Source organism: Nyctibius grandis, chromosome 3 (assembly GCF_013368605.1).
Source record: "Nyctibius grandis isolate bNycGra1 chromosome 3, bNycGra1.pri, whole genome shotgun sequence".
NCBI classification, from domain to species: Eukaryota; Metazoa; Chordata; class Aves; order Nyctibiiformes; family Nyctibiidae; genus Nyctibius; species Nyctibius grandis.
The window spans coordinates 12622196-12645481 of record NC_090660.1 but is presented as its reverse complement, the minus strand read 5'-3'; the positions used below and the strand labels follow the sequence as shown (position 1 = coordinate 12645481).

Genomic DNA, 23286 nt, shown 5'->3' with positions numbered 1-23286 from the left:
TTTTAACCATGCTTTTAATTTTACTGCACTCTGCAGGTGTTCAGCAGTTCTGAAAGGCTGTGAACCTTAAAGGTGCTGTCATATAGCATGGCGATACAGTTGCTTTGCATGGTGATGTGATTCCCCTCCAGCAACAGATGACTTACACCCCAGGCGATGAAGGGAACAGACACTTACTTTGCCCACAAGGTATCCAGTTCAGAACACACCACCAAATGTTAAACATAGTGGCATGGTGGTACACATGAAGGAAGGTGATCTGGCTGCTTTTCTTTCTCAGTACAAAGAAGATAGTGTCCATGAATTCAATTACTTTGGAAAAATAATACCACCACAGCACCTTGGCTACCTGTACAAGTGAGAACAAAGGAGCAGGAGATCAGTATCTGTCCATAAAAGGGCTTACATATTGCTATAGTTCATCACTCCCTAGGCATGCAACTTCAGAAAGGGCATTAATGTCCTATTGAAGGAGGAGCACAAGCTCTGGCTTCAATTTTATTTCCCTTTTGAACAAAGCAGTTTAGAAAAAACACATAATTTTAAATGTGATTTTATAAATATATAATTATCTAAATATGACTTAAGAAATATAAACTATGAGGAAGCATTTTCTAATTGTTCTTTTTTTTTATCATATACAGTTGTGTGGGTGTTTTTGTGGTGTTTTTTTAACGATGCTACCATTTATACTTTCTTGGCACTGAACAGACTTTGCTGGCAGCTGCTTTTTAAATAATGCAAATTTGACACTCAACACAATGGCATATACCCTTCTCTAGAGCTGAGACGCTATCAGAGCTCAGGATATGTCCCAGGACAGTTAAAGGCAGTTAGTTGAAACAGAAAGGGGGAAAACACCTTGTTGATGGGAAAAGGTATTTAACTGACCTTTTCCTTGCCATAACAGACAAATTTTGAGGATTGGGGAAGATGACATAAGTTAACCAATCTTTCTGCCCTTGAGCTCTAACATTATCTGGAAAGTAAGCCTGACATGGGGAATGAGAGCGGGTTAATACATGGAATTGCTGTGATGCAGAAATAAGGGTTGAAACTAGAGATGAGCCAAGCCAGCAAAACGTCTGCAGTTTTCCAGATTTCAGAGTTGCTTAAATCCATTTCCAGGTAGGGCCCAACAAGTGTTACATTTTAGATGACTGATTTTTTCCCAAGTTTTTAAATTATCCATATACTATTTTTTAATAGTCAGGCAACACTGTTTTGATCACAGATCTTGGTATAAGGCTTTTCCAGATTACTCCCTGTCATGCTTCCTACAGCAAGGATGCATCTCTATTGAATCAGAAAGATAACACTTCTTGCTTGCTACCAGCTGCTAGGCAACTTGATTAAAACCCTCATGTTAAAGATGTCATCAGTAACATCCTTATAACTGCCATGAACGCAGAAGTATTGCACCGAGGACGCGGAGGGGGAGGACTGCTGCGGATGCTGGGGGCTGAGCTGCTGCTGTGTCTCACCCGGATGTCGGCCTCCCCTGCGCTGTGGAGGTTCTGGCACTGCAAGTTGTAACCTCCTTCCCACGTGGCAAGGATAAGCTGGAACAGAAAACACAGCAGTTATGTTTGTGAACAGAGGTAGCGGTTTGCTTTTATCCATGCAGTTGTTCTGTGTTTATTGAAAAAAGCAGCATGAAAGTACGGTAGGTTTCCACTCCTTCCATGAACTGATGCTCCTAAACCAGACAACCTGCTAATATCTTCTGTTTTGAAATGGAAAAGGCATCAGGTTGTGTTGGAGATACACACTGAAATGGTATACCTCTTACATTTCTCTAGCTTTCGAGCCTTCAAGGCATCCATTAAAATCTCTTGTTACTTAGTGCAGTGATCCTCACTTCAAAGCTCGTGCTTGAATATTGTATCTCTGTCATGAAGCAGTATGACCAGAGCTTAGCGTAGCTAATTGTGCAAAACCGTCCTTGAGATAAATTCCCTGATGTCAAGCAAGCAAATAGAAGGCAAATCCAAAGTAGTGCAATGGGAGAAATATTTTCTGATGCCATGCACATGTCTCTTTACCCTACACTGTTAAATGCAGGAGGGAAGTAGAGGAGAGCTGAATGGAGATGTGAATAGACACAGAAGCAATTTCTTAGATTTAGCGCATGTCATACTGGGAAGCAGACAAAGCAATGAAATGTCAGGCTACCACACTGACGGAGCAGAAGGTTTCTAGAAGGCCATATGGTGGCTTTTGATGTGGGATATCTTTATAGTAATGATCACCTAAAGCATTCAGCAGTCCTTTTGGAATATGGAGCATAATCTGTTGTCTATAAATGCTACGTAGAGTCCATTGGTTTTAAAAAGGTCTTGTTTATTCTTGAATGTGTGAAAAGTGGTTTTGGGGCCAAACTGAGCAATTCATGTTCCAGGGTCTGTCTCCCTTTCTACAGAGGATGCAGTGAGTGATGGCGGGAGAAATACATCGAAGTGTTACGCTGCAAGCAGAATTGAAAGATGCTGTGAGAAGTGGGTTGTGTTCAACTCTGGCACTACAGTCTCAGGGAAGGTGTGTATCAGCATCTGTACAGAATTTTCTTTCCACTTCAGACTGAAAAGTAGTCTCCTGTGTTGAATCTGTGACAGTCTATGCAAAAGAAGAGATATTCTCAGTGATCTAATTTCTAGAGTAAACACACACAAAAAAATTATTGATAATATTATCTGGAGAATTAGCAAATAGCTCAGAATGCTGCTTATAAATTCACATTAAAAAGCAATAAAACCTGCAGAGCCAGGGTCTTCTATTATTTTTCCTCTGAATTGCAGTTCTGTGATTGTCCCTGTAATTCCAACATAGCTGGTGTACATGACCAAAATAACCCATAGAGATTGCAGAGAGAGATGAAAAGGCAATAAATGAGTGTTTTGCAGATAACTGCTATATAACAACTGAAACAAACCTACTCCTTTTTGGAACAGCCCATATTTTGGTGGATTTGCCTACAGTGTGTGCCGGAGGTCACCAAACCAAACAGGGTGGGACCGGAGTCTAAAAACAGGCGAAACAGCAAAAGCCCAGCTAGAGAGCCTCATGCAAATGCTCAGTGCAGCCGAGATCGCAACTGCTCTTCCCAAGTTGGCCTCTGCTTGGGTGTTGTGCCTGCAAGCATGCAGTGCTGGGGCATGTGGGCTCCTCTCCCTGCTGTGGCAGGTGGGTGGGAAGGGGAGGCATGGGTTGCACCTCTCCAACTAACTTAACCTGTAGAGGTGCTGAAGAGAAGGGAGTTAAAACTCCTTGAGAAAAGCAAATTGTGCCACTTCATTTCCCTATTATCTTTCAAAAAGCAGCTGACTGGAAAAGGGGTCATTTCTGTTGTCTGAGTAGGCAGAGGGCATGCAGTTCCCCAGCTGTCCCTCCTGTGGCATGTCCTTGGTCCCCAGATCTATGCCTGTGCTGTAGCTGGCAATAGGTTGCAGCTTCACGAGGGAGGGGGAGACAACTGCATGGCTGCTTTTCTGAGTAGCTCTTCTCAGTGCCTTCTTTGTGCACTCTCTTGCCTTGGATTTTATCTCCAAATGAGAGGTGACTGAGTGATCCCCAAACTGAGACTTTTGGAATAGGCAGGTACAGCACCATTGACAGGCTTATGTTGAAGATTTGTTTTCAACTCTGTCTTGTTACTTGAGAAAGGTTAAAGAAAATGGAATTGTCATCTTGTTCTTGGCTGGGAGCAGTATGGTCAAACAGTGCTGGACTATCAGGAGCTCATCTGGAGGCAGCATCCTGGATGCCAGCAGGCTGCAGTGGTGACATCTGAGAGCTTTAGTAAGGCATGACCTCGAACACAAACATTAACAGCTCTGCCAGACACCTCTGCTGCCAGTTCTACTAATAGGAGCAGGAAGTAAATGATGTTGCCTCTTGCTATTTTGTTTTCCTCAGTCAACTATAATGAAACCCTTATTGGCTTTATAGGTAGGAAGTGGTGATAGCGGGACCATCTCTAGCCACTGTGATTGTAGGGAGGTGAAATCGTGACCCTCAAAACCCTAAAAACAAATGAAGGAGAAGCAGCAACTGCTTTTCCATTCTTGTGCAAGGCAGTGACATAGACTGGGGAGGACCCTTTCTCCCGATTTTACTGAGGAACTATAAATTGCCATTGCAAATGAAGTCTGTTGCTTTGTTAAGGTAAGAGATAAAGATTGCGTTTTGTTGTATTCGTACTTCACATGATGTTTTGTAGTTTAGCTCTATAATATGATGTGCCTATAACATTTTTTATCTAAAGCTTTTAAACAATTTTACCTTATAAAAGGTATGCAACTTTTAACATTTCTTTCCAAGATTAATTAAAACAATTTCACCTGATTGATTCTACTGCATTCTATATATCTGTGAATTCATACCTTTTCTATGCTTAGATTGGTCAAATTTGTTCATTTCTCTTTTAGTGTATCTTTGGGAATCTGCTTTTTTCAGGTTCCGGTGGTGAAAACACTTTACTGTTTCAAGCTCTCTTTCTCTTCCTTTAACTAACTTATTTTTTGGCTTTGCTGAAGATACCTAACCTCGTAAAATGTTGTGCTACAATAGGCGAAATGTTGGTTCACAGAAATTTGCTAGAAAAAGTTGCTATTTTAAATCTTTTGATTAGTCTGTTTTACAAATGTTCTGATTTGTATATGGTTACAATAGAATGATTTTCAAAAATCTCTTTTGTGTGTTGTTTTCTTGTGTGTTAAAGGTTGGGAAACTTTCCTGCTGGTGCTGAACTGGTCTGCTCGGTCGTATCTCAAGATTTTTTCAAGTGCTCCATTCATAGCACTCATGTTGGAAAATGAGATGAGAAAACCCTTAAAGGCTCAGAAATAAAATAAATATTTCTTTTCAATACCACAAATTTTTAATTCAGCATTTGAGAAATCTGCAACTCGTCACAATTGGTCAGCATGCAAATGGGGATAGTAAGCTTTGGGGTAAGAATACCACTCTCTCTGACTGCAGGGTTTTCTTTAATTTCTTGTATTCTTTCTTCAGTGATTCTGTATAATGCCAGATTTTGCAGATCGTACTGTGTGCCTGCTCCCCAGTCGTTTGACTTGGCAGAAGAGTTCCCTCTGATTTGTGTCTGTGTTTCAAGAGCCAGCAGCTTCAAGTGAAGAACTGTTTTGACTGTCTTAACCTTGTTCTTTTATGTCAGCTTTTCTGTAGCTCAACATTTCTATTCTCTGTTGTAGGTGCCTTACATACTGCTGGGTCTCCTTTAGGGAAAAGAAGAGAATCCACTTTGAGTTTTGACTGCTCCACTTTGCAAGCTAATTTTCAAGATTTCTGGCTAACTTCCTAATAAAAAAATAGTAGGGAAACTTGGAAGGCAGAGAGTACTTTTTTGGGATCCTGATGATCCTAGGCCATGACTTTCATGTTGGCTTTCAATGATGTAGAAGGTAAGCAGCTTACCCAGTGGTACCAAATGAGCCAGCTGCATATCTGGAACAGAAGCTGGTACCTTCTGTTCAGTTTCTAGGTTTCTTTTTCTCTGATGAGATACCAAACTCATACATTACTTGTACTGTTTCAGTTATGTTCCCTTTCACGTGCTGAGCACTCTCACGACTCTGCAGAGCTGATGGCATTATTAATCATGTAGAGGTGGTGTAAGTACAGGATGTATTAAAGAGACGAGAAATCCCCTCTCTCTTTCAAAATAAAAATTCTCTCTCTCTCTAGAAAAAAATTCTTTCAATGCTTTGCATTCTTGGCAGCCTATCGTGAAAACAATATTAACAGCTGCATTGTTTGAAGCTATTTGGAAAAACAGATCACGTAAAGAGGAAAGTCCTGCCTTGTGAAAAATTTCTGCTAAGTAGAATTAGTGGAGTTTTCATATTGTGCTGGTTTTGGCTGGGATAGAGCTAATTTCTTCTTAGTAGCTAGAACAGAGCTATGTTTGTGACTTAGTATGGGATTTGGTATGAGAAGAATGTTGATAATGTACTAATATTTCTAGTTGTCGCTAAGAAATCAAGGCCTGTGCTGCTGCTCACACCACCTCACTAGCGAGTAGGCTGGAGGTGCATAAGAAGCTGGGGGAGGGGACACAGCTGGGACAGCTGACCCCAACTGACCAAAGGGATATCCCATACCATATGATGTCATGCTCAGCATATAAAGCTGGGGAAAGAAGAAGGAAGGGGGGGAAGTTTGGAGTGATGGCGTTTGTCTTCCCAAGTCACCGTTACACATGATGGAGCCCTGCTGTCCTGGAGATGGCTGAACACCTGCCTATGGATGGGAAGTAGTGAATGAATTCCTTGTTTTGCTTTGCTTGTGCACGTGGCTTTTGCTTTACCTATTAAACTGTCTTTATCTCAGCCCACGAGTTTTCTCACTTTTACTCTTCAGATTCTCTTCTCCATCCCACTGTGGGTGAGTGACCGAGTGGCTGTGTGGGGCTTAGTTGCTGGCTGGGGTTAAACTATGACACGTATTTTGCTGTTGCCCTAATGTTGTTATTAACAGATTCTGCTTTTTACACCAACAGATGACCTTTACTTGTCTACTCGAGTATAAACAGTGTGAGGATTCACAATAGTTGCTTTGCTGCAGCAGTCCAACTCATGCCTTTTTTTTTTTTTTAAATGGGGAATCACATTGTTTAGGAGTGAGAGCTGGTTCCTCTGTACAAAATCTTGGGGGGAGGGCAGGGGCATTAGGTGACAGAAGATGGTGCAAAAGCCTCTCACCTTGTTGAGTAGCAGACTAAGCACCAAGAGCCTTGCCCCAGGGGCCTATACCCTGCTCATTTCAAACTTCCAGCCTCAAAAATCTCACAGCTGTAGCTTGTTCCTGCATCTGTCCTCTATAGAGAGGCTAGAAAGGAAAGCAATGTGATTTTCTGAATGGATATTCCTATTTCTACTGGCAGAGGTTTCTCTGTGCTCTGAGTTGGAGAAAAAGCTCTGTGCACGTTGGGCTTTCTCAGAGGGAAAATGCCTGGAAGCAACAAGGTATTCCCCCTTGTTCCAGGGCAGAAGAAAGACAGAGGGTGAGGCACTAGCACTGGCTACATCTGGCTGGTGACTGGTCCCCAGTGGTGTTCCTCAGGGTTCAATTCTAGGGCCAGATCTGTTTAATGTATTTATCAACGATGTGGATGCAGGAGTTGAATGCACCATCAGCAAGTTTGCTGATGATATCAAACTGGCAAGTGCTCTTTGATGGACAAAGAGGCCTTGCAGAGGAATCTAGATAGACTGGAGTAGTGGGCTATGATTAATGAGATAAAATTTAACATTCCTAATGCTGGATCCTGCATCTAGGACAGAGTAACGCCAGGCACGAGTATAAATTGGGAGAGGAGTGTCTGGCGAGCAGACCTGCAGAAAGCGGTCTGGGGGTGCTCATTGACATCAGGCTGAATGTGGATCAGCAGTGTGCCCTGGCATCTAAGAGGGCAAACCTCCTCCTGGGGTGCATCAAACACGGCATAACCAGCCAGTCAAAAGAGATGATTATCCTGCTGTATTTAGTGTTGGCGTGGTCTCACCTTGAGTTCTGTGTGCAGTTCTGGGCCCCATAATTTAAGAAGGATGTTGAAGTCCCTGAATGTGCCAGAGGAGGGCAACAAAGCTGGTGAAGGGGCTGGAAGGCATGTCCTATGAGGAGTGGCTGAGGACACTGGGTTTGTCTTGTTTGGAGAGGAGGAGGAGGAGAGGCAACCTCATGGCGCTCTCCAGCTTCTGAGGAGCAGAAGTGCAGAGGGAGGTGCTGAGCTCTTCTCCCTGGTACTCAGTGCCAGGACGTGTGGGAATGGCTCAAAGCTGCATTCCTCAGGGGAGGTTCAGGCTTGACATTACAGAATCACACAGAATCACAGAATCACAGAATGTTAGGGATTGGAAGGGACCTCGAAAGATCATCTAGTCCAATCCCCCTGCCGGGGCAGGATTGCCTAGACCATATCACACAGGAACGCGTCCAGGCGGGTTTTGAATGTCTCCAGAGAAGGAGACTCCACAACCTCTCTGGGCAGCCTGTTCCAGTGTTCAGTCACCCTTACAGTAAAGAAGTTTTTCCTCATATTTAAGTGGAACCTCCTGTGTTCCAGCTTGCCCCCATTGCCCCTTGTCCTGTCAAGGGATGTCACTGAGAAGAGCCTGGCTCCATCCTCTTGACACTTGCCCTTTACATATTTATAAACATTAATGAGGTCACCCCTCAGTCTCCTCTAAGCTAAAGAGACCCAGCTCCCTCAGCCTCTCCTCATAAGGGAGATGTTCCACTCCCTTAATCATCTTTGTGGCTCTGCGCTGGACTCTCTCTAGCAGTTCCCTGTCCTTCTTGAAGGAGGGGCCCAGAACTGGACACAATACTCCAGATGCGGCCTCACCAGGGCAGAGTAGAGGGGGAGGAGAACCTCTCTCGACCTGCTGACCACACCCCGTCTAATACACCCCAGGATGCCATTGGCCTTCTTGGCCACAAGGGCACACTGCTGGCTCATGGTCATCCTGTTGTCCACTAGGACCCCCAGGTCCCTTTCCCCTACGCTGGTCGCCAACAGCTCTGTCCCCAACTTGTACTGGTATATGGGGTTGTTCTTGCCCAGATGCAGGACTCTACACTTGCCCTTGTTATATTTCATTAAATTTCTCCCCGCCCAACTCTCCAGCCTGTCCAGGTCTCTCTGAATGGCTGCGCAGCCTTCCGGCATCTCAGCCACTCCTCCCAGTTTTGTGTCATCAGCGAACTTGCTGACAGCGCACTCTAATCCCTCATCCAAGTCATTAATGAATATATTGAATAGAACTGGTCCCAGAACCGACCCTTGCGGAACTCCGCTAGACACAGACCTCCAACTGGACTCTGTCCCGCTGACCACTACTCTCTGGCTTCTTTCCTTCAGCCAGTTCACAATCCACCTCACTACCCGATCATCCAGACCACACTTCCCCAGTTTAGCTGCGAGGATGCTGTGGGAGACCGTGTCAAACGCTTTACTGAAATCGAGATAGACCACATCCACAGCTTTACCATCATCTACCCACCGGGTAACATCCTCATAAAAGGCTATCAAGTTGGTTGAGCAAGACTTCCTGTTGGTGAAGCCATGCTGAGTGCCCCTAATGATCCCCCTATCCTTGATGTGCCTAGAGACAGCACCAAGAACAAGTTGCTCCATCACCTTTCCAGGGATGGAGGTGAGGCTGACTGGTCTATAGTTACCCGGGTCCTCCTTCCTGCCCTTTTTGAAGACTGGAGTGACATTCGCTTTCCTCCAGTCCTCAGGCACCTCTCCCGTTGCCCACGACTTAGCAAAGATGATGGAGAGTGGCCTAGCAATGACTTCCGCCAGCTCCCTCGGGAAGCATTTCTTTACCAAGAGGGTGCTCAAACCCTGGAACAGGCTTCCTAGAGAGGTGGTTGATGCCCTATGCCGGTCAGTGTTGAAGAGGCTTTTGGACAATGCCCTTGATAACATACTTTAACTTTTAGTCAGCCCTGAATTGGTCAGGCAGTTGGACTTGGTGATCGTTGTAGGTCCCTTCCAACTGAAATAGTCTATCTGGTATATTGTCTGTGTATCTGGAAACAGTTCAGAAGGGGAAACCCAAAAAATAATAATGGAATTATTATTCAAATAATTGAAATTCCTCTCAAAAGTTCAGAGTGGGAGGATGAGCACTAGTGTCCTCCTTGTGGAAAAAAAATAGGCCAAGAAGCCTCTTGACATTATTATGTGTGTGATGTTTTACTGGGTTTTCTCTGGGACTCCAGCCCTCAGGCCAATTAAAACAACTTGATCTGACCACTGTTCTCAAGCAATGGAGGCCTTCCTAAACTAAGTAAGGATACTAATCTGTTTATGTATTGGAAAGAAGGGTCAAACTTGCAGTGCTGTAAATCGCATATTTCCCTTGGCTGTAGGAGGAGATTTTTGTTAGTCCTTGTGAATGGCAGCTCCTCCCTGGATCTATAGACTTGGACAAAACAGTCCTAAAAGCGGTTATCCGCTGGCCGCATCCCAAGGAAAAGGAGTCTAAATAAACACTCAAGACAGTGTCTCAGGATGGAGAGAGGAATGACTTTGTTTTCTTTGCATTTTTTATTTTAAGTGAAATTTAGAATGAAATTTCTCGGAAGATTATCAGAGGCCAGGTATTCATCATCTCACCTGACTTTCCCTTTTTAGTTTTTAAAGGGAGGAATCTGCTCCTTGACTGCAACATGGATTAGTTCCACAAGCCTGCAACATCTGAATTGTCTTCCTTATCCCCAAGAGGCTGGGGTGAAAGCATGCTACAATGCTACTGAGGCTATTGCACTTCTACATAATAAGTAGATGAATAGAGGGAGGTACTGTTAATAATCCTTGATTTATCATTAAATCACTCTTTAAAAATACCTAGAAAGCTTTCAGGCAGGTTTTCTGGCTAGGACATTCAACTGTAAAATCACCTGTGAATAGTATTTGTTGAAGAATATCTCTCCACACAGGTTGCCTATTTTCAAACAAGCCTTCAAGAATTGTGGTATGATCCCAGACTTTAGATGGATAGCTGAGATGCAGAACAGCCTGTGTTTCCGGATTGCTGCTCTTGTGTCTTGAAGATCTCCAGTAAGCTGTAGTGTGGCAGGACCACAAACCCCACAGGGAAGCAGCGTGGGCTAGATTTAGATTTAGATTGTTCAGCCCAGGACTGGGGGATTCCAGGAGCCTAGTCCCAGCCCTGCCACTTGGTCAGTGCCTCAGTTTTCCCAGATATAACAACTTAGTAGCAGTGTTGTACCAAACAAGAAACAGGTGCTGAACAGGAAATACCCCACAAGGTTTTTACACAATTAAAATATTTTGTTGTCCCTCTTTATGATGCAGTTGAGATATTTTTCATGGGGACAGAAATGTAATGCTTTGGGCTTCTCCTTGGTGAGGCTCTTCATCTCTCCATGGGTCTAGTTAGAGGTCCAATAATTGCATGCATGGTGTCCTGCAGAAAAGATTGGCTAATTCTGTAATACACCGACCGGGGTTTGCTATCCTGACCTGCAATATGTACAGCTGGGCTCTATATCGGATCCCTTATCCTAACTAGAAGGATACGGGTTATTCCAGAGCGGAGGAAGTAAGTGGTCCCATGCTTTCTTCTTATTTTGAGGTCAGAAAGTTCATATCACAGTGACAAAAATAAGAGGCCCCTTCCCAAATGAAGTTTTGATAAATGTCTGATTTTTTTTTGTCAACAAAAACTCTTTCAAATGCAAAGCCATGTTGTTGATAAACTCCCAGCCAGTTCCATTTAATACCCTTTGAGGAAAAAGGGGGACTGCTGGAAGGATTAGTGAACTAATGACTTCAAAATGACTTGAACTGAGTTACGAATGATAATTCCTTTGTGTGTTGCTGTTGTCTGGGATAGTGGAATAGGCTAAAAGAAATCCCTTCTAGGCTTATTTTCCGTGAATCTTTGATTACATCTCCTGTTCTGAATACCTCCTGTATATTACTTTGTGGTACCAGTGATGGTATAAGAAGCTTTGCACATGTGGAAAACCTCACCATGTGAATTTTTACTCTTGATTTCCAATAAAGTCCTACTGAATTCTATTTGAATATGCAGGTGAGATCCAGAGCACTGCCTTTTCGATGAACAGGCTAAATGTTCTACCTAAATGCAGAGCTCAGAAAGGTCAGTAAGAAAGACATGGAGAACTCAGAGGATGAAAACTGAGAAGTGAGGACAACATGTCCAGCTAGAAGAACTGCAGGCAAGGACAGCAAAGTCAGCTCCTCAGCTCTCCAAACAAATTATTTGATTAAGATAGAAGAACACCTGGGAATTTAACTCTACTAAGACAAAGTTCTTGCTTAAAAAAACTGTTTGCTTTTGTCCTTATGCTTCACTGCTTTACACTGTATTCTCAGTGACCCTTTGCTGTCTAGTGTTTTTTTTTCCCCTCACTTCTCCCTTCTTCCAAATGATAGAAAAGTGCACCTGATCTCTTCTGGTTTCTCACTTTGTTCTTTTTCTCTTGCTCCCCCAAGGTTAAGACAGACTTTCTGTCCTAATTAAAGAATTACTTCAAAGGAAGCCTTCACCTCAAGCACCAATCCTGATGGATCTGGGATCATTCCTTACTTCTCTGGTACATTTACATTTGCTAACTTCTGAACAATAAATGAAGGAGTAAACAATCACTTATTACAATCTTAAAAAAAAATCATTGTGTTGAAATTGGATTTCTATAGTAAAATTCCAGGACAGTTCAAATCAGCTAGGATCTATGTCTTTTTTGCCTTTCCTCATCACTAGCACTCTTAAAACTTTGCTTAGAACTTCTGCTACTCAAGCTCCATCTTTTTAACACTTGCATAGTTAGGAAGCAAATCTTTCTGATGTCAGCCATTATAATAATAGAATAAAACAGAGTTTAAGTGCTCCTTCTATTTTTGGATTGTTCCCTTCATTTTGCCCACTGTTATCCCACATTCCGGTATTATACTGGGCTTTCTAGTAATTTGTGAGATGTAATCACAGTTGCAATGTGTAGGGCTAAAAAACAGTGCCTGGTAGCCCTGATGATGCCAGCATTGTGCTTCTGACCTTTCCCTGCTATCAGAGGATACAGAGAAGGCAATTCTGGTACTCCTGGGAACCCTCACATTGTCTTGGCACCCATGGATCCTGCAAGTCATGACTGTAATTCAGAAACTGGACTTACTGTGGGGTGAATTTTCAGCTCCTAGAAACAGGTAAAGTGAAGATAACTAACTCCTTTTATTCTGTAAGGTAAAAGACTCTTCTTCTGGCTTCACTAAAAAGGTTAATGCACTGGGTTTGCAATACTTGTCCAGTTCTGCTCTTTCCCCTTTGCTCTGAATTTAAGGGTCCTCACATGCAAGTCTTGCTTCTCCACATGGATGTGGTTGCTTGCTTACAAATCCTATGGATTTGTAATAAACCTGTGAAGCTACCTGGGGATACAGGCGTCTTGAGACATCACGCCACCCCTATGCTAATGACACATATCTCTAGATCTCCTTTTTAATCTGACCCAGATGGTGCCAGTGTCCTGGTTTTCTCAGTGCCTGATCAACAAAAGGACTTGGGTGAGAGCTTGATGACTAGCTGAGACTTAATTTAAATAGGATAGAAGTGATATTTGCTGCTGGGGAAAGCAGCCTAAGACCATGGTAGAGATTGTCTCTCCCTGTTAACGAGTGAGTATCCTCACCTGAGTAATTTCACAATTCAGAGATCAGCACTGGTCTCCTTTGTTTCCAGTTTTAATTTATCATTGGAGTTGTGACAGTTTTATACTGTGGCGAACTTCAAAACCTTATCTTAGCTTCTGGCACCTGAGACTGCATCCCTGGTTTGTGAGTTGACTTGCACATGAAATATTTTTGAAGTATGCAAAGACCTGATTGCTTTTCACAGTAAGCTGGTTTTCTGTTCATAGGTAGTTTTAGGATCTCAGGCAGAGATTTGTGTAGAGGAAAGGCATGTTTTTCTCTTGTGAAATTGCTAAAAGTTTTGATTTTTATTAAAATAAAATGGTGGTTGTATTTATTTATGCAGATTGTTGGCAATGTTACTAGAAATTGTTGGATCAGTAGACTTGATTTGGGTCTATGAACACTTAATGGTACAGAAGAGTACACAACCAATAACAAACCTCTGATGCAGGTTTCTCTTGTAGTTGCAGGGGTGGAGGGAATGGTCTTCTGGCCTCTCAGCAGTGCACCTGCAGCCTGCCTAATTTAAGCACAGGACTTGTGTCTAAGCTTCAGGTACCTGAAAAAGCCATGCTCCAAAACCAAGTGCCCCAATTCTCCATTATATTTAATGGGTAGAAGTAAGTGCCTTTGACGACTTCAAGTAAATCCATTTGACTAAGTCAGAAGTCTAAATTAAGGTCTAATAAACTGCCCTTCTGGGAGGCCTTCAAAGACACCTAACTTTTTCTTGACACAAAAATTTTGAGACATCTCAGTAGGATGAGGGCAGCTGGGCAGAGATGTTTTTCTTTAGATATTGTCCTTCAGGGACAGTAGGGGTATCTGACCTTATGCTAGTGGCACATATTAGAGTTGTCCTGGAGCTGTTCCTTCAAGTACCTTAGGGACTGGTTGACCTCAAAGCTTATGGAGCTAAAATCAGCTCCCGGATACTTCATGCCCATGATGCAGCGCATGGAGCTCTGGCTCAAAAGTGGAATCTGCCCTTGGAGATTTAAAAACAGCCCTCTTATTATGACTCCTTGCTATAATCTTTGTCTTCTTGCCTTGAGGTTGTACAGATCAGCTGTAGTCAAGGGACAGCTAAACTAGGTCAGGAGATGAAGGTGAGGAGATGAAGAATTGCAGCACAGGTACCCCATCAGCTGATTTACCATGTTTCTCATTAAAGCCATCATGTGGAACAGTCTGCATTTGGAGATATCTCATTCAAAAGAAAGAGGATATTTTTCTTTTGAATGTCTAAGAAGCACCCACTCCATTCTGGAGCTATCACAAGAAAAGGTGTGTGGCACCTTATAAACAAAACCAAGAAGAGAGAAAAAGAACAATGCCAATAACTAGGATTTTTTTTTTTGGTGGTTTGTCTCTATTATAGAGCTTCTTTTTTTGTGATTTATCTCTGTTACAGAGACCAGAGGGCTTCAGGTACAGTGGGAGGATGGAGGAATAAGACAACTGTTACAGATGTCTCTAACTAGGAATTAATCCTGAATCATACTCACTGGAGGGTTCAGCTGTGTTTACGTAAGAAATCACTGTGCAGAATGGTCTAAATAGAGGTAACTCTTGCCTTAAAGAGCTTACTGTCCATAAAAGACAGAGAGAATAAGGGCCAGAGAGAAGCTCTGAAAATGAGACTTTCTGAAATGTTGATTCACCATAACTTTATTGAGTACTGAAGATTATTTCTGGTCTCCCATTTGCCTGTTTTCCTTCAGCAGGGATGTGCAAGCTACCTCAGGTAGGTCTGCAGCTCTTAACTTCCATTCTGCTCCTTCACAGGAGAAGCTGTGATAGGAACCAAGCAAGTGGACTATGAAAAAAATACAGAGCCACTATTATGGAAGAGTGTTTTGTACAGTGTAAAACCAGCCTGGCTGACAGTCCAGAGCTAAGAGTGAAATCTGCAGTAAAACAGCTGGCGGTGCAGATCAGTCGTGATGTCCCTGGGGTTCCCGAAAAACGCAGAACGTGGAGCTACGAGCCACTGCCAGACATGCCCAACTGTAGTCTGCGAGGCATAAATCAGCAGCCTCCAGCTACAGGATCAAGGTCTAAAGGGACTAATCTGAGGACTAAGGCAACCCGGTGATCATCTGCAGCAAAGTTAGCCTCAGGAAGGACAGGGCAGTGAGGCTGCGGAATGGGAGCTGGCTCAACACAATTCCTACAAGGATGTGAAGGCGGCAAAAACCAAATTTTCTTCATTCATGTAAGTGAGACCTGCTAAAATTCTCTCTGTTAATTCATTTACTTGTGGCAGGCCAAATCAGCCTGTAAGAGGAAAGGAGCAGTATTTTTGTTTTCTATTCAGTTAATCCTTTTCGCTGAGTCCTGCTGCTGAAGACAGTTATCTGCATACCCTCAAGCAAAATGGGGATTTAAACATCAAAGTGATAATTTAAATTCTGGAGGACAATCAGTACGGAGTCATCAAACCTTCCAGCAATTGTGCTGGTTTCTCCTTTGCTCTTGGCCTGATCCTGCACTCTCTGACACCCACAGCAACCGCTGACGCCAGCTGGAGCTTTGACCAGGACAAAGCTCTGTGTAGCACAATGGGTCCTTTGCACGAAGGCACAAACCTAAACTGCTGTTCAGGCTTTCGACCAGGCCAGTCACCTGGTGTTTAGCTCAAATTAATTTAAAACTTGAAATATTTGGGGTCCTGTTTGGCTTCTGCAAAGCTTCTTGTCCAGCTGACAGAACAGTCAGTCCTTGTTTTTCTCGTGGAAAATGCTGTTGTGGCCGGGAGCCCAGGGAGCAAGAAAAGCTGTGAGGCTGTGCAGGCAAGGCAGCAATGTCAGCTCACACCTCCGTGGGTCACACCATGATATCAAGCATGTTCTTCAGCCAGGGCTTCTCATGCCCAGGGTCACTTTTTAAGCCAAGTCAGAAAATGGTTTGTCATTTTTGTCTTTTAGTGTTTGTTTTTTAGGGCCACAAGTGGTGAATGTTAACAGTTAATATTAAAAGTACCTCAGTTATCACAAGGCTGAGAATGTGGAGTTCACAAATAATATCAAAATAGTGACTTTTGGCTTCTGCTACCCACTGGGGAGGTGAAAACACACATGTCTGCTGAACAGCACTGTTTGAATCCTCTGCTGTTCCCAAACTGTCAGATTCATTCAAACCTCTCTTCTTGTTCTGAATGGATCCTGATTTCTGTGAGCATGTTCCTTCTTGGTAAGTACTTGGGAAATAATCTGTGTGACTGTATTCAGCCTCCACGTCGTACAGCACTTGCTTTTGGCTGAAGTGGCAGTTTTTTAACATCTGTCTCCTACTATCTGACCATATGAGGAAAGCTTCTTGGTCAGGAGAGCAGAAAAATAACACTGAATTGCCAATGCAGTAAATAAATCAGTACTTACTCTTATCTATAAATCTGTTCACATTTAAGCCTGGACATTTGTACGTAGAAGAAAAATCATTCCATAGACAGTCATACAAATAAAACCCAGTCCATGGGCACATTTGTGGGTGCTGAAGAATGAGGTATGGGCATGCTTGAGCTGAGTGTCTGCTGCAGATTCAAATTCATGCTTGTAGACACTGTCCTGGTAGCAGACAGCTGTTCCCAGGTGTGGAGTGTAGCTCAGGAAGGACAGCTAAAACATTCCAAGATATGTAAGCTGAGAAGGTATTGTACAACTTACTGTCCAATTGCTAAGGGAGTTTTCTTGATCTTAAATTTACATTGCTATTGATGTTAAATTTCCTAGCAAAACTATCTGTTGCTAAGATATTTCCGCTAAAAACTGTATATTGCTCACCTTTCTTGGCCACGCTGCATGGAAGAACACTTACCTCTACAAGCATGTATAAGGAGAGCAGTGTAATCCCAAGGTTATATACAATGAGGTGAGCCCTGAGAGAGAAAGGAGGCCTATCCTTCATGAACTTGTTGCCCAGCCATATGCAGAGTAGGTATGCTCCAGTGAGGAAAAATGTGGGAAGGTAAGAGTCCAAAAGGAACCATCCTCTAACCCTAGTATCTGAAAAGAAACACATGCAACAGGCAATTAAGAAGGCTATGGTGAAATATTGCTAAAGTAAGGCAGATCACACTCTGAAAAAAGTCTGCTAAAAGCATGAAAGGGAATCTGCCATACTTTGCTCACAAGACCTATCCATTGCTTTTACCCTCCCGCCCCCCCCCAAAACCTGCATGCTAATTCAGAGAATGTGTGCTGAAAACTGCATGGAATTCCCGAATAATTTAAGGTCACTTAAATCTCTTTCAACAGGAAAAAGAAGAAAATGCTTTTAAAAATCTAATTTCATGTTTTAACTTAATATTTAATTAAATCATATCTTAATCTGCTCAATGGACACTTTGCAGATAGTATTAAATAGAAAGTATGCATGTAAAGTTGCCAGCTCATATATTATTTTAATTCTGCATTTGCCATATAAGTATGAAGGTATGTAACATTTGCTAGAGAACATTTGTACAAGGGGAGGATTTTTTCAGAAACATTAAATATGAAAGACAAATATCAAATGTTTACTTTGCTTATCAAAGGTTATCAAAGACATTTGGCAGGGCAAGGGCTTGCTTTCTCAGAGTTTCTGTCCCATTTGCCTGGTCCTGGAATGAAATATTAAGGTCAAATCCTGCTTGCCTTATTCACACAAGTAATCCCATTGGCAGTAATCACATAGTCCAGTGTACATGAGCAAAGCCTAATCCTATATGCCGATCTGGAGGCACCGCTTCATTGTCCTATGAGCAACTGCATGTCAGGAGCGAAAGGAGCGTGTTTTCTTTTTTATTTCAAGATGGAGCAAAATTTTTCAAAAAGATTGCTCTAAATCTGTCACTATTTATGGAGTAAGTGAAGAAACAAGTCAGCGAGAAGCTATTGTGCAGATCACAGTATTTCTTTCTGCTTTTAGAAACTCTTTAAAATTACTTTATTTTTTACAAAGACCAAGATTATGTTAAAAATTGTAAAAGAAGCGAAGGTATTCACAGTGCATGAAAAATCATTTTACTATTTTTCCACCTGTGTTGAATTTGGAAAGGACTGGGCAGTGGATGATGCACAAACCAAGTGTGCCCAAGCATTTAACAAACTGTTACTGATAATTTTGCTGTACTGTATTCTTTCTGACTATTCTTTCCTCAGAAATATGTGCATACAGGTATACGTAAAGTGAGATTTTAAGTGAGAGTAATCGGCTTATGAACAGGGCTATGAACATCAGCTTGCTTTCTCATTATAGACTCCCTCTACTTCTCACCTTGCTTCCATTGTAGTGGCTATAACACTGATCTGTTGGATTTGGGCTCTGCATGGGATGTTAGCTCTTTTGCAGGAAAGACACTCAACCAGACCTAAGCTACCAGGGAAGTCCAGCGCTCTCCTGGTTTTGACTCTCCCTTCTGAACTCTCAAAAACCTCTAGGAGAGGAGAGGTGTAGGATTAAAGCAGTCACAACAGCACAACCATCTATGACCAAGCACCATCCTTCCTTTAGGTTGGCCTTGCTTTACTGTGCAATACCAAGGTAGAACACCTGTTTTCTGTCTTTAGATCTCAATGTCTATTTAAGATCACCTCAGTGCTAGAGTAAACCACTTCCAACAGCCCTCTTAAAGTTCACAACCCACGTGTGAAGCTCTGGGGAATGGATGTTTTTGAGGGGATTCTGCTCCCATAGGGGCTCCAAACAGGTTATCCTCCCATACAGGCTCTGAAGAGGACACAGGAGTCATAGGACAGGTAAAAGTTGTGCATGTAAGTGTTGATCTAGTGTATGTTTTAGGAGCATAGGGATTTAATTTATCTAATTGGTATCCTAAATGAAGATGTAGAAAGCAGTTATGTCAGCAAGGCTGCTATCTAAACAAGGGTCTCCCCATCCAAGGATTGCAACACTTAGTGCATAAAGGTTACTTGCACAAAAGCCAGCTGGCATAAGTAGATAAAGAAACGGCATATTTGCTCAAAGATGAAAAGTAATTGGAAGAGATAAGAATACAAATTAAACTAAACAGCATTAAATGTTGTCCTAGTACGCTCTCAGAAAGTTTTTGCTCTGCTGTCAGTGGCCACAAGCGTGTGGGCTGATCCACACAAAAGCAGAACTGATGTTTTTGTTCAGGTCAGCATGTTGAGTATTTTTAAGATCTATACTATTTCCATTTCAAAAGAAATTATTAGAACGTGTACCCTTACTGATTATTTTCCACCCCGACCTTGGTACCTTGAAGGGTAAGGCAGTTATTGGCAGAAAGTGGTTTATAAACAGCAGCCAACGAATGTGACTATTTTGTTTCCACTTACACTTATCCCTGAATGACAAGAAGAGGGAGGTTTTTATGTGGCAGGAAGAGAGAGGAAAGGGAGTGTATTTCAAAAACAGTTATCGGAAGAAGGAGAGATCAAAAGTATTTCTGTTGACTGATGGTTCAATCTCCACGTTCAAGTACTAAAAGGTGTGCTGTCAACAGGAGAAAGGATTAATTTTACAATGTTGAACCCACACAGTATCTGAATTTGAGACCAAGAGAGTGAATAAAGCCACAGTGTGAAAGTGCTGGACTACAGCAAGGGAAGGAGCAGGCGCCCACAAGGTCTGATCGCTCTGTGAATAAGCTCATTCACGATCACGTGATGACAAGATGTGCCAGACCCTTGGGGTGAAATCTTGGCTCCTTTGAAATGAGTGGCAGGCCTGCCAGGCTCTTTAAAGGTATCAGGCTTTTATCAGAGAGGTTTAGAAACATTTTAAGTTCTTCTATAGCTATGGCCAGTTGGTGTCTGAGTAGCTTCAGACCTTTTTAGATGCAGGGGGTAGATGGTTTTGCACCAATGCCATGCTACTGTTCGTACTCAATTGAGGAGAGGAGGAGTGCTTATTACTTTATTATAATTTTATTAAAATATTTCTATTCTTGACCACCTCTGTTTCTTTCACAGAAAAACCAAGCAACCAATTAACTAGATTTATCTCCTGCAATTCAATATTCCTTAGTTTTGTGTAACACCAAACAATGCTCTGCATATGAAGGCGACCCTGGAAAAAGGCTCTCTTACAGAACAATATAGCTCTTTCACTGTTCCTCATTTTGCCTTCAGCCTAGATAATCTCCTATCCAGAATTATATGGACTAACACCATATTGTACAGACCACTTCTTATTAAGGGATGCAACTGATGGGCATGTGTATGGCTTCTATTCCGTGATTCAAAGGACTTGCTCTGCTGGTTCAAAAGCAAACATTGCAGTAAATTTGTATATAAAGTTCAGCTGACACCAGTGAAGAAAGGCACCAAATATGCCTGTGTATAAATAAAATTCAGATCTTTGATAGTACACCCCTTATTCTAGTAGTGCAGTACTGCAGCTTGTGTTAACCCGGTACTACTAACGTGAGCAGAGATTGCCTCCGGGAACTAGCGTGTGGCTTTCTGTCTCCTCTTGTGCTCTCAGCCACATCTGGTAATGATGACTAAAACCAGTATAGTGATACCAGGATTTCAGGAGTTACCACCTAAAATATAAACCATAAATAAGGGATTGATTTTTAAAATAATAGAGTACTGTTATCTATCCTTTTAAGCCATCTTGCTGGTGAATGAAGTGTGCACAGTGAATGAAAATTGGTGGAGAGAAAGAAGGGGAACGGTTTGTTGGTTTTAGATGTTTGGGGAAGCTCTAAGAATTCATTAGATTTTCATTTGTTGGGGTCATTCCATCCAATTTAAAACAGTGTGCAGTTTATTGTGAATTATTTATGTGTATAAACACATTGTTATTCACGAAATAAATGATACTCTGTCATTATACCACCAGTTAAATTAAAGATCATAGAGAAGAGGCATGGACAAATGCTATCTTCAGCATTGATGTCTGGAGAGGGATGGTGATGTACTTGGCAAGTAATGCAAATAATACTTGTTTAATTAAAGTGCTTTCTAAAAGCCCAAAGGGATCTGTGTGGTATTCTGTATTGAATTAACTACAGTTCGTTCCTTCAAGCAATTTGTTCTGGATCAATGAGGAAAGAGGAATGAAGGAGAACATCACGTCCATTTGAAAAAAAATACTAGTACTTTTAGGCCTGTGATCACATTGATTTGTTAATATTAAAATGCACTACTGTAGAAGCCGTTAATAAAACTTATTCTGTTTTAATTAATTCTGCTGCAGTTCCCAAGCTGTTCAGTGTTTCTTCATCAGAAATCTTTCTTTCAAGCTTCGCATATATGGCAGAGATGATGGAAAAGATTTTGTAGCCATCCAATCAGCTAAGAAAAATGAGAATTTCTTGGTTTTAAGAATGCTACAGCTGTATTTCCCTTGACCTCCTAATTAAGCAAGAACTGTTTATGGGACCTGGAGCACATTCTTGCAACAAAATGAGAATGCATAAGCATATGTCCGTCCACATGGGCAGCAGTTCTGGATTTAACCATGGGGACAAGTTTGCAAAGCTATTCCTGAAGTTCAGTGTTTAATCCCAGCCCCACCAGCAGCGAGATGGCCTTACAGAGACCTTCTCTGAAGGCTGTCTGCTGTCTAAGCTCCTGTCTTACCCCTTTCCTCTAGTTGCTTGGCTCTCTTAGCCCTGACTTTGGTGTTCTGTCCTCACCTTGCCAGAGCATTTCTGCAGTCCTAACTCTTTTTTTTTTTTTTTATTACTTGTTTCAGTCCTAACAAAGCATGAGGCATCTCCAAGCTACAGTTATTAAAGTTATTCTTGTCCAAACTGTTTTAGAAAGCAAGAATAGGAAGTAAAAGATGCAACTGTTATCCCACCTCCTCTATTGGTTTACTGAAATTTTGGATGTGATCCTGCGGGGTGCTAAAAGCCTTCTTGCTTTTGCTCTGAGCATCCTTCTGAATTAGGCTGATAGGCAGCTGGACCAAACAATAACTGGATTATAAATGAGAATCAGTCCCAAAACAGATCTTCCACTTTCAGAAAAACCCAGGCTTTCAATTTTTTTAATCTACATTAGGATGTAAAACTTAAATCCTTTTATATTCTCAGAAAAAAAGGACTCTCAAATCTAGAGATTCTATTTAAGTTTCAAAAAAAAAGTTCAGTTTCATTTCTTCTTTTACATTCAGTATAATCTGTGATTGGTTTTAATTTGTATTACACATAATACTATGTCAAACAGTCAAAAATCTATTGGCTTTCTATAAATGCAGTGCATTGATAGATTTCCTACAATAATGGTGCGTTCCTGCAAACACTAAGATTCTGCTTAGTCCACATTTTTCAATGAGAAACTATTCAGATAGAAGATTTTGACTGCTTCTATTTATTAGAACATTTTTGAGTAGTAATCTAGATGGGTATTATTTCCTAAAAGGGCTGTAGATAAAGCAGTTTACCTCGAGGTCCAAACATATAGTCCACAAACGCGTTTACTTCATGGTCAAAAGCTTTCAGGTGCTCCTAAAAAATATAAAAAGGACATGTGACAAAGATTATCTCATGGCTCACACAGAGAATACAATTTAAAAAACCCAATAAACTGGCAAAGAGCATGTCATGCTCAAGTATTTCCAAAATACACAATATCATGTCTACTGAAAAAAACTAAACGTCAGCACACCAGCTGAATAGCTCAATGCTTTACTCTTAAAGAAGGAAACGGGGGCTGAGCCAACTGAGATTTCTCTAAATCAGGAACTGAGTTCCTAAAAAAAGTCTGCAGGAGAACCCAAACCTCTGGTAATGAAGTTCAGGCCATGTAGGGAGGGAGGAAGAGGATGGCTACGTTATAGAGATATTGTTTTGAGGTCTAAGTCAACAAAGCAGCTAAGCTGGCAGGTTTAGCAAGTTTGTATCTGTTTGTGATTGAGTTGGGAGCTAAGCCATGATCAACACAGTCCTTCCCTCAGTCAGATGTGGTGGCCTCTCCAAAATACTTCTTCCCAGACTCCAGTTCTGGGCAGTGGCCTCCTGCATGCTGGTGCCTGAACAACTCTTTGCCACAAGCCTGAGGTCAGCCAGGATCTTCCTCTGCTCCTTCCAACAATGCCCTGCTGTGCTTGATGAATTAATTTCAGTACTGAGCAAATGCAGCCAA

At 42.0% G+C, this 23286-nt stretch overlaps 1 protein-coding gene across 1 annotated transcript in view; it reads right to left on the bottom strand.

Moving 5' to 3' along the window:
- The window catches only part of ELOVL2 (ELOVL fatty acid elongase 2), a 29255-nt gene extending 6612 nt beyond the window's left edge, over positions 1-22643 (bottom strand). Inside the window, exons 1-4 of the mRNA XM_068396877.1 lie at positions 22586-22643; positions 17036-17223; positions 1485-1562; positions 178-349 (exon numbers count right to left, since the gene is read on the bottom strand). Of these exons, the coding sequence (XP_068252978.1) occupies positions 178-349; positions 1485-1562; positions 17036-17223; positions 22586-22601 (454 nt within the window). The 5' untranslated portion in view covers positions 22602-22643. The remainder of the gene's footprint in view (positions 1-177; positions 350-1484; positions 1563-17035; positions 17224-22585) is intronic.
- Positions 22644-23286: the final 643 nt, after the last annotated feature.